The sequence below is a fragment of the Moschus berezovskii genome, chromosome 18, assembly GCF_049115385.1.
Source record: "Moschus berezovskii isolate FMDL1 chromosome 18, NW_MosBer_1.0, whole genome shotgun sequence".
NCBI lineage: Eukaryota > Metazoa > Chordata > Mammalia > Artiodactyla > Moschidae > Moschus > Moschus berezovskii.
In genome coordinates this window covers 53,813,343-53,825,554 of record NC_142477.1, presented here as the reverse complement: position 1 = coordinate 53,825,554, position 12,212 = coordinate 53,813,343, and the positions used below count along the sequence as shown (strand labels likewise).

General features: G+C 36.4%; 1 protein-coding gene across 7 annotated transcripts in view; it reads left to right on the top strand.

The window, feature by feature from the left end:
• The window catches only part of SLC38A9 (solute carrier family 38 member 9), a 91,519-nt gene extending 82,882 nt beyond the window's left edge, over positions 1-8,637 (top strand). For 6 of the 7 annotated variants that reach the window (XM_055422038.2, XM_055422039.2, XM_055422037.2 and 3 more), the window contains 4 exons: positions 162-275; positions 1,880-2,028; positions 6,557-6,646; positions 7,838-8,637. In XM_055422038.2, the coding sequence (XP_055278013.2) occupies positions 162-275; positions 1,880-2,028; positions 6,557-6,646; positions 7,838-8,003 (519 nt within the window). In that variant the 3' untranslated portion in view covers positions 8,004-8,637. Of the gene's footprint in view, positions 1-161; positions 276-1,879; positions 2,088-6,556; positions 6,647-7,837 lie in introns of all 7 variants that reach the window. The other variant, XR_008685419.2, reaches the window with a different exon arrangement.
• Positions 8,638-12,212: the final 3,575 nt, after the last annotated feature.

The window sequence follows — 12,212 nt, the reverse complement described above, 5'->3', positions numbered from 1 at the left end:
TCCATGGACAGAGGACACTGGTGGGCTACAGTCCATGGGGTCACAAAGAGTCGGACACGACTGAGTGACTTCACTTTCACTTTCACTTATTATTTAGCCTATTCAGACATACTTACTAAAAATTTATTCATCATTGTGGGAATTTTATTCTCTCTTTACAGGTGAGGGACTTGTCCATTGCATATATGCTGGTGACATTAACTTATCTCTATATTGGAGTCCTGGTTTTTGCTTCATTTCCTTCACCACCGTTGTCCAAAGATTGTATAGAGCAGGTAAGGCACTGTGTGCCCTCTCTGTGTGACTGTTTACACCTTCATGTCTGCAAGGCAAACAGTGTGATACGGTAGCAATGTGTAATACCAGACAGGCCTGTGTTTGAATCCAGTCTCTTCTGTTTACCATACATGTGGGAATTCAGGCACCTTCCCCATTCTTTGTGAGCTTCAGTTTCCTCTTCCGTTAAATATCATAATAGATACTCCATAGATTTTAGAAGGACTCTCAGAAAACCTGTATGCTGGCACACCTGTGGTACTCAAATAAATGATTCCTGTTATTTGCTTCGTATTTTTCTGTGTGTGGATAATGATGCTAGTAGCAGTCTTGAATTTATAAACCCTCACAGAGACTATATTCAGTTCCCTGATTTTCTAAAGTCCAAATCTGGAAATACCCTGAATAAACTGGTTTATTCATTCATCAGTCCCTGATAAGATTTGACATTCATTTTGGTACTAGGTGGCAAGCATAAAAGCAAAGAAAGACTATTTCTTAAAAAGACAGAGGAAGAGACAGAAAGAATAAAAGAAACATTCTTTTACTAAAAGGCTGCCATAAATAATATTTATTATTTGATTTGACCCATCATAAACCTGGGAATAGCATAATCTCTAGTTTTATATAACTGAAGAAGTTCTCAGAGAAAGTAGTATTCACAGGTGATTTTCATTCTAGTCAGAAGAAATTCCTCTAAAAGAGTATAGTAGAGTACAAAATATGATTTATTACCTATGAATTATAAATTCATTATTATTATAATTATAATTCATTATTATTATGCTGAATTATTTCAGCATAATAGTGGTAATAATGTTCTCATCTTTTCAAGATAAATAGGTTTGACTTATTGCTCTTTTGATAGTTTGAAATGTTCTGTTGATTTCCTTGATTCCAAAAGTTCTTTGGCAGCCAAATGTTTGCTGAAAATTCCCCTGATATGAAAACTCCCATATAAAGCCCACTCCCTTGGGAATAAGAATATCTGTGGTATTTGTATTTGAAAGGGAAAAAAAATCTGAGTGATTGGCTTTCTTTTTCTTAGCTGCCAAATGAAAATGGAGAACAGAATCATGAAAGGAAGTAGAAAAAATTTATTTTCTATTTTTTGATAGATTATAGATAATAGTGATAGTAATAGACATACTCTCACCTTATTCTATAATCTTTAAAAGAGCTACTGTGCATCAGAGGAGAAGAAGTAAGAGAATTATCAAGAATGAAATAGTATTGAATTAGCTATTTAAATTTATTGAAACAAATTTATACTTAAACCTCATATACTAATAGAGCATTACTTCTCAAACTATCAGTGGTAAACAAGGTCTTTGTTGCTTCAATGTCAAATCAATTGCAGATTGATAATTTTGTAAAATAAAAATATGCCAATGTCAAATTTAAGTTTATAAACACTTTTAATTTCTGTACTTAGCTATTGAAGAGTAATGGCTAGCAAATAGTTTGTGAACGGGCGCCAACCCACGAAACCATACAATTTGAATGGCACCTGTGTTCAAAATAAGCAAAAAAATTCCATTTTATAAATTTGTATATACAGAATTTGACATGTGACATTACTTTATTATCTTTCTTGGATTAGAATTTTTTAGACAACTTCCCTAGCAGTGACATCCTGTCCTTCATTGCAAGAATATTCCTGCTGTTCCAGATGATGACTGTGTATCCACTCCTAGGCTACTTGGCTCGCGTCCAGCTCTTGGGTCATGTCTTTGGTGACGTTTATCCTAGGTAAGGGCTCTTCTCTTGACCAGCAAGATGTGCCAAGCAACAAATGACTATGCAAACAGGTCAGTTTAAAATGTGACTGATCCTTTTGCTATGAAACTTTGCCTAATGAAAATGGTTACTAAGGATAGACCTTTGGTGTTCTTTTCCCAGAAGAGTTTTAAAAATAGAAGCCGCTCCCTTGTCCAGAATGATTTAAAGTTAATTCCTACCCTTGTAGTTATGTTAGCTCTGATATCAGCTATATTTATCTTGTGATTTAGTTGATATTAATCTACTCTTTGCCAAGAAGTTAGTAGTATGTAGTAGTACCTGTGTTAGTAATGTATGGCTAATGAGAAGCAACTCATTTAGTTATTGGTTATTGGTATTTACTTGTATATTTATTACCATGCATGCAGTTTTACATAAACAATAATGTTTAGAATTGAAGGTGAGATACATAACAAGTTTAAATTATTATTTGCTTCTGTAACGATTGCTATAATTTTTAATCTCTTATTGGCGATGGAAGAGTTTGAGTCCACTTGAAAAATGTGTTCAAAGCTAATCAGCCTCATCCAAGAGAAGTTTCCATTTACTGAAACTTCCTTGTGGGCCCCTGGTTAATGCCTACTCTTACATTAAGTTTTACCTAGTCCTAACCTATTTTATTGGGAATAAATTATCTTAAATGAAGAAAGCTTTTGGATAAAATTTTTTAAAAAGTTACATTTGCTGTAACCAACTAAACAAGTGGTCTTAACCAGTTTATTTGAAGTGAAGTAATGCAGTCTTTTCCCTCATTTAACAACTAATTGGTTATAAGTATACAGTTTTAAAAAGAGAAAACTTTTAAAAGCAAACATCAAGTTACCAAGCCTCTAGCCTTGACAACAGCAGCAGCTACAGTTCTCACATTGGGTTTCAGTAAATGTAAGAATCCTATTGTGTTTATATGCCCTGCCATATTTACCAAAATAATAAATACATTTTAAGTCATAGATGAAAAAAAAAATTCTAGGTAAATGCATTATTCCTGTTTTCTGCCGTTATTTTGCATAATGTTGGCTGTTAGAATGTTTTATCTTCTTGGAAAAAGTCTGGAATTTCCCTCTTGCATTCACGTCACATTTCTTCCCCTGCCATCAAGAACACATTATCATTTATCCCACAGTTGCAGGTACTCCATACACTGCATACTTTGGAGCATACTTTTTAATCTCAGGACCCCTTTACACTCTTCAGGTTTATTTGAGGACCCCCAGGAACTTTAGGTTATATCCATCAATATTTAACATGAAAAATTAGAGCTGAACTTTTAAAATGTTTATTCAGTTCAGTTCAGTTCAGTTCAGTCGCTCAGTTGTGTCCGACTCTTTGCGACCGCATGAATCACAGCACGGCACGCCTCCCTGTCCATCACCAACTCCCGGAGTTCACTCAAACTCATGTCCATCGAGTCGGTGATGCCATCCAGCCATCTCATTCTCTGTCGTCCCCTTCTCCTCCTGCCCCCAATCCTTCCCAGCATCAGAGTCTTTTCCAGTGAGTCAACTCGTCGCATGAGGTGGCCAAAGTATTGGAGTTTCAGCTTTAGCATCAGTCCTTCCAATGAACACCCAGGATTGATCTCCTTTAGAATGGACTGGTTGGATCTCCTTGCAGTCGAAGGGACTCTCAAGAGTCTTCTCCAGCACCATAGTTCAAAAGCATTAATTTACTTAAAAACCGTTACTTGTTAACATATAAATGATATTTTTGAAAACTAACAATTTCCAAAAAATTTTCTTTTATATTTCAAAGCTCTTTAATGTCTGATTTGCTAGTAGATCATTGAATTATCCTATTTTCTACATTCATTCTGTTGTAATATATAATTTTTGTTTAAATATATGAAGAAGATATACCCTCCCATGGACATATAGTTGGAGCAAGAAGGAAGTACTTTTAATAGCCTTTCCAGATCATTGTGGATATTTTTCTTTGCTACTGTGCAAAACCTTGACGGGTGGTAGTTTTTTAAAAGTTAGTTGAATCTGAAACTCATTTACATTAAAAACCATTGGTCTGTCTTAGAATTTGGATCTTCTACCCATGTATGATTTTAAAACATTAGGTTTAGTCATTTGGAAAATATTGGTTCACTGAGTTCTATAGATCTTCCAAATATTGACCCATTTCATTATATATTATCAAAAACCCACTTTCGCTATTATCACCACCAATTGCATTATAAAAGTCTTAGATATTGGAATACTGTCCAGCTCTCATGGTGGCAAATACCAGCTCTCCAAATTCAAATTTTTACTTGATAGCTCAAATGTTATCATTGGCAACACAAACTACCAGTTGTTTTTCTTGAAATGATAAGATCATATCATTTATTTTCAAGAAAATGTCTGTCACATACCCAAATCTAAAGAACCATAGTTTGTCTGTCTTTCAGTTAAAAATGGTCTTTGGAAAAAACAGCACGGTTGTCCCCCAGTTCAGTTGCACAAGTGCTTTTCCTCAAGGCAGCCATTGTACTTCAGTATGCAGCAGATGTGCTTTATTATATACTTCCTATTTGATCATACAGAATATTAAAAAGATGTTTGTTCAAAGTATGAGAGTTTGCACCACAACTAGAGAAAGTTCATGCACTGCAATGAAGAGCCCACAAGTCACAACAAAGACCCAGCACATCCAAAAACAAACAAAAACAACACCGAAGTATGAGATTTAATAAAACTAATAATTTTTAGTCCTTTATCAAGGACAGTTTTTAATCAAACTTTTTTTTGAGAGTGTTTGGCAGTAAAGAATACAGTATAGAATACAGAGATAGTTGCAGTTACCTCTATCCAATCTAACGGGGCAGCAGTTTACCTACCATTGCTTTTGCAAAGCATGTTTTGTCTGACTGGAAAATAATTTTTACCTCAGAGCTTCCTGGCAGGGAATTGGAAACTTCCCTGAGGTTCGCGGTTACACTTTGAAAACCACTGCTTTGGAAAAATACACAAAATTGTTTCCTTTTACAATACAGAAATAACAGAGGCCCAGCCAATGTCTCAAAGCTCTGAGGCAATTTTAAGGTTGGAGTTTTTAGATAAATAGTAAGATCTGGAAGTCTGAATATCTTTGTAATTCATCAAGATAGATGACTAATCATTTATTTGTATAAATAATTTTCCTTATTTTTAATTCTTTCTGTAATCTTTCTCAGGGATTAATTAACCTCTGATAACGGGCTCAAAATATTGCTTTGATATGTAACTTTGACTTTTAAGGATCATTTTGGGAGGAAATGGAGTTATTTCTCAAGCATCACATTCCATCTACCATATGATTATTTCTGTCCCAAAATTGATTTCCCAAGCCTTGAATTGTTAACATCTAGTTCAATTTACTTAGCTGATACTCTGTTCATGGTAAATACTGAATAGTTTTACGTGACTAAATCTGAAAAATAAAAGGCTGCCCATTTTGCCTTTCCCTTGATAAAATTTATTTTTCTAACGATAAAAGTAAAATAATACTTTACAAAGGAATACTATAAAACATATGAAATTTATCAGGTGTAGAAATGAAGAAAAACTACCCCAAATCCCAAATTGTAACACAGTCACTACTCCCTTTTAGTGTATTTCCTTCTGATATTTTTTCAAACATTTTAAGATTTTCTTGTGTAGTAAAAATCTAACTAGCTTTTTTTCCTCAAGTTGCCTAGATAGATTTTTACCATCTAGGTAACAGTGATTATTTATTTTTAGCATTTTAAAAGTGTATTCCATCAAGTAAATTGTTACCCTGCCATATATCTAGGATGCTTCTGTCTTTTTACAAATCAGTTCAGTTCAGTCGCTCAGTTGTGTCCAACTCTTTCAGACCCCATGGACTGCAACACGCCAGGCTTCCCTGTCCATCACCAACTCCCGGAACTTGCTCAAACTCATGTCCATCAAGTTGGTGATACCATCCAACTATCTCATCCTCTGCCGTCCCCTTCTCCTCCCGCCTTCAGTCTTTCCCAGCATCAGGGTCTTTTCCAATGAGTCAGTTCTTCGCATCAAGTGGCCAAAGTATTGGTGCTTCAGCTTCAGCATCAGTCCTTCTAATGAATATTCAGGACTGATTTTCTTTAGGATTGATTGGTTTGATCTCCTTGCAGTCCGAGGGACTCTGAAGAGTCTTCTCCAACACTACAGTTCAAAAGCATCAATTCTTTTTACAAATACCTTTATGTTAATAGTTTTTTAATTTTTTTATGATATTCTACCCCAAAGGAATTATAGATCAAAGAATGTAAACCTTGATATACACTACCAGTTTGGTCCTACAGAATTTAACCTAGTTATATAATTGCAGGAAAGGGCTAATATCACTGTCCCACCACCAGTATTGAGTCCTCCTGTTGCCTTCTATTTATGCTGTAATTTTATTGTCAAGTTTAAGACATTCTCATTGTAGAGATGATAGTAATGAATTTCATTCTCACATTAATTCTTATAATTTGCCTGTTTTTATATTTTTTCTTTCTCCAAACTCTCTTCTCAACTTTTAGCATTTTCCACGTGTTGATTTTTAATCTGTTTATTGTGGGAGCTGGAGTGATCATGGCCTGTTTCTACCCAAACATAGGAGGAATCATAAGGTACTACCTGTAAGGGAACTTTGCCCCTTTACATATTGGTCTTTATTTTTATGCTTTTCCTATTGTTGTTGTCTTGATATAATTGTTTAAAAATCCAGTGAGTATTTAAAATTGATAACATTCAGGTGCAGTTCACTGGTATCAGTTAAGGGGGTCTTTATCTTCCACTTTTGCTTATTCCTCACTCTATAAGCACCATTTTCCTTAGCCTTAGGTACCTTTCCCCTTCTCTTTTTCTCATAATTTTCCAATGTATTTATTTCTCTTTATCCAAAATAAAGTTATTTTTAATATATAACATAACTTCTTGGGGAACCTAGAAGGTCTCTAATATGTCAAGGCTATGTCCTAACTTTCTTAATCCATTTCTACTCAAGAACATATTTCAGTGTCAATTGTAGTCAGAAAGTTTAGATCCCAGATAGCTCTTTCCTTAATATCCATTCTCCAAATACATAGTGATAGGTTGAGTAGATTGGGATTAAAGTTGTGACCTCAGATTCTCATGGAAAACTGAAATTTAGAATGATCTGATTTTTCTTCCTTAATCTTGTAGAAAGCAGGACTGAGTTGCTTTTTTTGAAGACCTTTTCCTATACAAGTAGCGAAAGACAAAAGAGGAGACCTTTAGCCTGACACTTGCGAAATATAATGGATTTACAAGTTCCCTTTAAGCTGTTTACAAGGAAATTAAGTATAGGGAAAGAGAGAAGTAAGTGTAGGTTCCTCAGTCATGTGTTCAGGTATTTTTGTTACTATCTTTGATAATTATGCTGAATACCAACAAGGCACTCATCTGTTCTCAGTCTTAAGCAGATGCTTGCAGTCCTTCAACAACTCAGAATTTATAATTCGTTTATAAAAGATCAAAGATAGGAAGCCTATCTCCAGATGTTTCTGAGGAAGTAGCCATAATCACTGAGATACAGAGGAACTACTGAGACTTGAGAGATGAATAAAAAACTCTGTCAAGCAGATGCTATAAAGATGAACAGGAAATAGTATTTTATATTAACTTAGCAAGTAAAATAAGTTTTAAACTCAGATGCTTTATCTCAACAACAAATGAATCAAAAATAATTTTATTGTAACATCTGATTGAGGACGATTTAAATTATCCTATATTTACCATAATTATAAATCAGAAAAATGTAGAATGAATATTAACCTAAAAACTTTTTTATTCTGCAGGTATTCAGGAGCAGCTTGTGGCCTGGCCTTTGTATTCATATATCCATCTCTCATCTATATCATTTCCCTCCACCAAGAAGAGCGTCTCACGTGGCCTAAATTAATTTTTCACGTTTTCATCATTATTTTGGGCCTGGCTAACCTGATTGTTCAGTTTTTTATGTGAAATAGTCAACTGCCTTCTCAAGATCTTTCATGGTATTTTGAACTTTGACAACGGTTCCACATAAATTCACTTGTAAATGCTGTTCTTGCTGTGACTATAAATGTTTTCCTAAGGTCATTTGATAACAAGGAAATAAGGGTCCATTAGTAAGTAATTATTGTTGGGGAATTATAGAGTGGGGAAAAGGGCAGTAAGAGTGGTCTTAATCTCTTTACCTTTCTCATATTCACTCATGTCTTCATTTTCACTGTCTTTTCCAAGTAGAAACGTATGCCTCTAGGAAAAATCATGCTCGGTTTTACTTTTAGAGATGTAAGGTGGGTAGATTTATTTTGGCTACAATAAAGATTCTCAGGGTGTCACAGCAACTGTATCGCCAGATCCCATTTATGTTTCAGTGATTCAGTTTCATTTTATTATTTGCTAGATCATTTCTGCAGTTTGCCCAAACCTTTACTGTTTTGGACAGTAAACCAGATACCTCATTTTCAAAAAGTGTCCATGACATCAGTGTTAGTAGGGAGAATTCTTATGTGAGTCCTTAATATCTGTTTTAAAAACTGGAAAAAAAAAATCTACAATACAGACCCCCATGGTTGTGAAACTTATACAAAATAAAGGAACTAGAAGAGTTTGTTGCAGTCTGACTCCTCTTTGTTTCTGATCCAGTTTTAGTTCCCAAGCCCCAGTTTGCATAGGAACAAGTATGGTTGTCCTCCAAGACCCAGGGGGCTCTTTTGCTTTTTGGATCCCTGAGGATTGCATAGGATGTGATGACTGGACCAATGAGGAAGAGTATAGGAAGCATGGAAGAGAGAGATGTATAAGGTGTTAAGGGAATAGAGAGGAGCCAGAATGAGTGAGACCTCCTTAAAAGTGTATTCTTTGGAAGGGATGAAAGTGATTTCTTCAACACAGGAAAGGATTACTTCTGTTTAAAGTATGACCTCCAGAAGCAGACCACCCCCCACACAGCTTACTTCTGTAATTGGCAACGTGAAAGTGTTAGGTGCTCAGTCATGTCCAACTCTTTGCAACCCCATGGACTGTAGCCTGCCAGGCTCCTCTGTCTTTGGAATTCTCCAGGCAAGAATACTGGAGTGGGTTGCCATTCCCTTCTCCAGGGGATCTTCCTGACCCAGGGCTCGAACCTGGGTCTCCTGCACTGCAGGCAGATTCTTTACCACCTGAGCCACCACGGAAGTAATTGACAGGGTAGAGGTTAAATCCCCATAAGAAAAACTACTTGAATCTGAGAAAAGGATTCCGTTCCGTTCCGTCGCTCAGTCGTGTCCGACTCTATGCGACCCCGTGGACTGTAGCCTACCAGGCTTCTCCATCCATGGGATTCTCCAGGCAAGAATACTGGAGTGGGTTACCATTTCCTTCTCCAGGGGATCTTCCCGACCCAGGGATCAAACCCGGGTCTCCTGCATTGGAGGCAGACGCTTTAACCTTTGAGCCACCAGGGATTAGGAAATCTAAATTCTTGTAATTAAAACTCCTCTTTTCCTTTCAAACTAAAAGTTAAACCAAAATCCAAATCCATGTCTTCCATATAATGAAACCTCTATGTTCAGCTGGAAAAGGTAGATTTCTCTGATTTTATGGTCACATTAAACTGAATTGTGTTAATACACAATTCCAAAATAGTGCATAAATTTGTTATTTCCTTCCTATGAGAAAAACAGGTGAAATGGTTTTTTAAATCTGGTAAAGAGCACCAGATTCAAGACCAGCCGTTCTTTCTTTCAGCAGAGGTTTCTGTCTAGTCCACAGACCCATACTTATAATGATGACCTGTATTGCCTAAGCATTAGTCACTCAGTAGTGTCTTGACTCTTTGCAACCCCATGGACTGTAGCCTGCCAGGCTCCAATTTCCATGGGATTCTCCTGGGCAAGAATACTGGATCTCCAAGGGATCTTCCTGACTCAGGTGTCAAACCTGAGTCTCCTGCATTGCAGGCAGATTCTTTACTATCTGAGCCATTAATAGACCATATATTACCTAAGCTCTTTTTTAAAAAGTCTATTTATGGAAATTCTCCAACATACACGAAAGTAGAAAAAAAAATGATAAATTCCTCATATACTCATCCCCTACATTTAGTACAATAATTATTATAAGACTTTGCCATTGCTCACCTATCCCCCATTTTTTCTTTTCCACTGAAACTTTCTAAAGTCAATCTTGGAAGTTATGTCATTTCATCTCTATAAAACTTAATATGTACTAATGGCCTCCTGAACTTAGTTATGTTTATTGTATGAGACTGTCTCTCTAAAGTTTTTGTTTGTTTTTAGCAAAAACTGCTGGTAGATTTTAAGTAATTAGAAAAATCTGCATTAAATATCTGGATCTTTGTGTTAACCTCTCTCAGAATAGGAGTATAAGATGGGAGAAAGTGTGTCTTTGTGCCTAAGCATCTTTGTGACTTGAGAGTTTTGTCCAGTTGGAGACACAGGAATCAAAAGCCAGACCTTGAGAGATCCCTGTTTATCCTGAGTTTCCTCCCTTGTCTTTAAAAACATGAGAGACAAAGTTGCATTGCTTTTTTTCAATGATGTTAAAACACTGGAATGTTTTAACACATAGAAAAAATGATTTGATATGTTCTTCTCATTTAATAAAGTGAATATGAAAATGAATATATTATTTATTAAACTAAAAACCAATGTGGATATTTGCTTTTTGTTTTCTTTGAGAGATTTGCTAATTCAGAACTCCAAAATCCTATGTTAGATTTATGCTGAGTGACTTTGCTCCTTAGCTTTTTCTTCACAAAGCCAGCTCCTTTGGCCTGGTGATTAGCTTGGTTGGAACACTCTTTGTGTGAATCTGTGTGTCCTGGCTCACACATTAGAATGATGAGATAAGGTCCCATTCCAATCATTCTACAATGAATTTTAGACTTTTTCTACTGTCATCTCTGAATTTTCTAATTAAATTTCTTTTACTTTTTGCTCTGATGTGATTTATTTTAGTTTCTTTGAATTTAGCTTAGTTAACACATAATCACGGAGAAGGCAATGGCAAGCCACTCCAGTACTATTGCCTAGAAAATCCCATGGATGGAGGAGCCTGGTAGGCTGCAGTCCATGGGGTTGCTAAGGGTCAGACACAACTGAGCGACTTCACTTTCACTTTTCACTTTCACACATTGGAGAAGGAAATGGCAACCCACTCCAGTGTTCTTGCCTGGAGAATCCCAGGGACGGGGGAGCCTGGTGGGCTTCCGTCTATGGGGTCACACAGAGTCGGACACGACTGAAGTGACTTAGCAGTAGCAGCAGCAGCAACACATAATCAAGGACATTTTAAAATTTAAAATAACTTGTTTGGAGAGCTCTTCCTTGGAAAGGCTCTGGATGAATATGTAGTACCCTAATACTAAGCCAGAAAAAACAAAGAAATATGCTTTGACATCTGACATGTGTGGGTATTCATCCAAAACCTGTTTCATCTTCACACCCAGAAAATGCAGTGGAGGAAAGAATAAACTTACCCACAAAAGGGACTGTTTTAGAGGGAAATATTCACTTTATTTACATTAAATATATTTTGCAAATACAATGCAAACTCTAAATGGAGAAGAAGAGTTTTTAGTTCTACTTGAAGTTTATTAGAATTTTTTAATCTATATTTTAACTTACTCCACAAACTGCAATACTTTGGCCACCTCATGCAAAGAGTTGACTCACTGGAAAAGACTCTGATGCTGGGAAAGGTTGGGGGCGGGAGGAGAAGGGGACGACAGAGAATGAGATGGCTGGATGGCATCACCGACTCTGTGGACATGAGTTTGAGTGTACTCCGGGAGTTGGTGATGGATAGGGAGGCCTGGTGTGCTGTGATTCATGGGGTCGCGGAGAGTCGGACGCGACTGAGCAACTGAACTGAACTGAACACATAATTGAATAGCACTGTCAGGGAAGAGGAAATTTCCCCCCATCCTTCTTAGTTCTTTTGGCTAGTCTAATAATTAAATTGACCCAAGACATATTAATAGGAGAAAAAACAATTTAATTCACATGTGTGGAATTCTCATAGAAATAAGATCCCCCAAATGATCAAAGCAAGCTCTTTATATATCGTTTTTAGACCAGGAAAGAAATTGGTAAAGATTTAATGTATGCTAGGATAGCAAACTCCCACTCCAGTGTTCTTGCCTGGAGAATCCCAGGGATGGGGGAGCCTGGTGGGCTG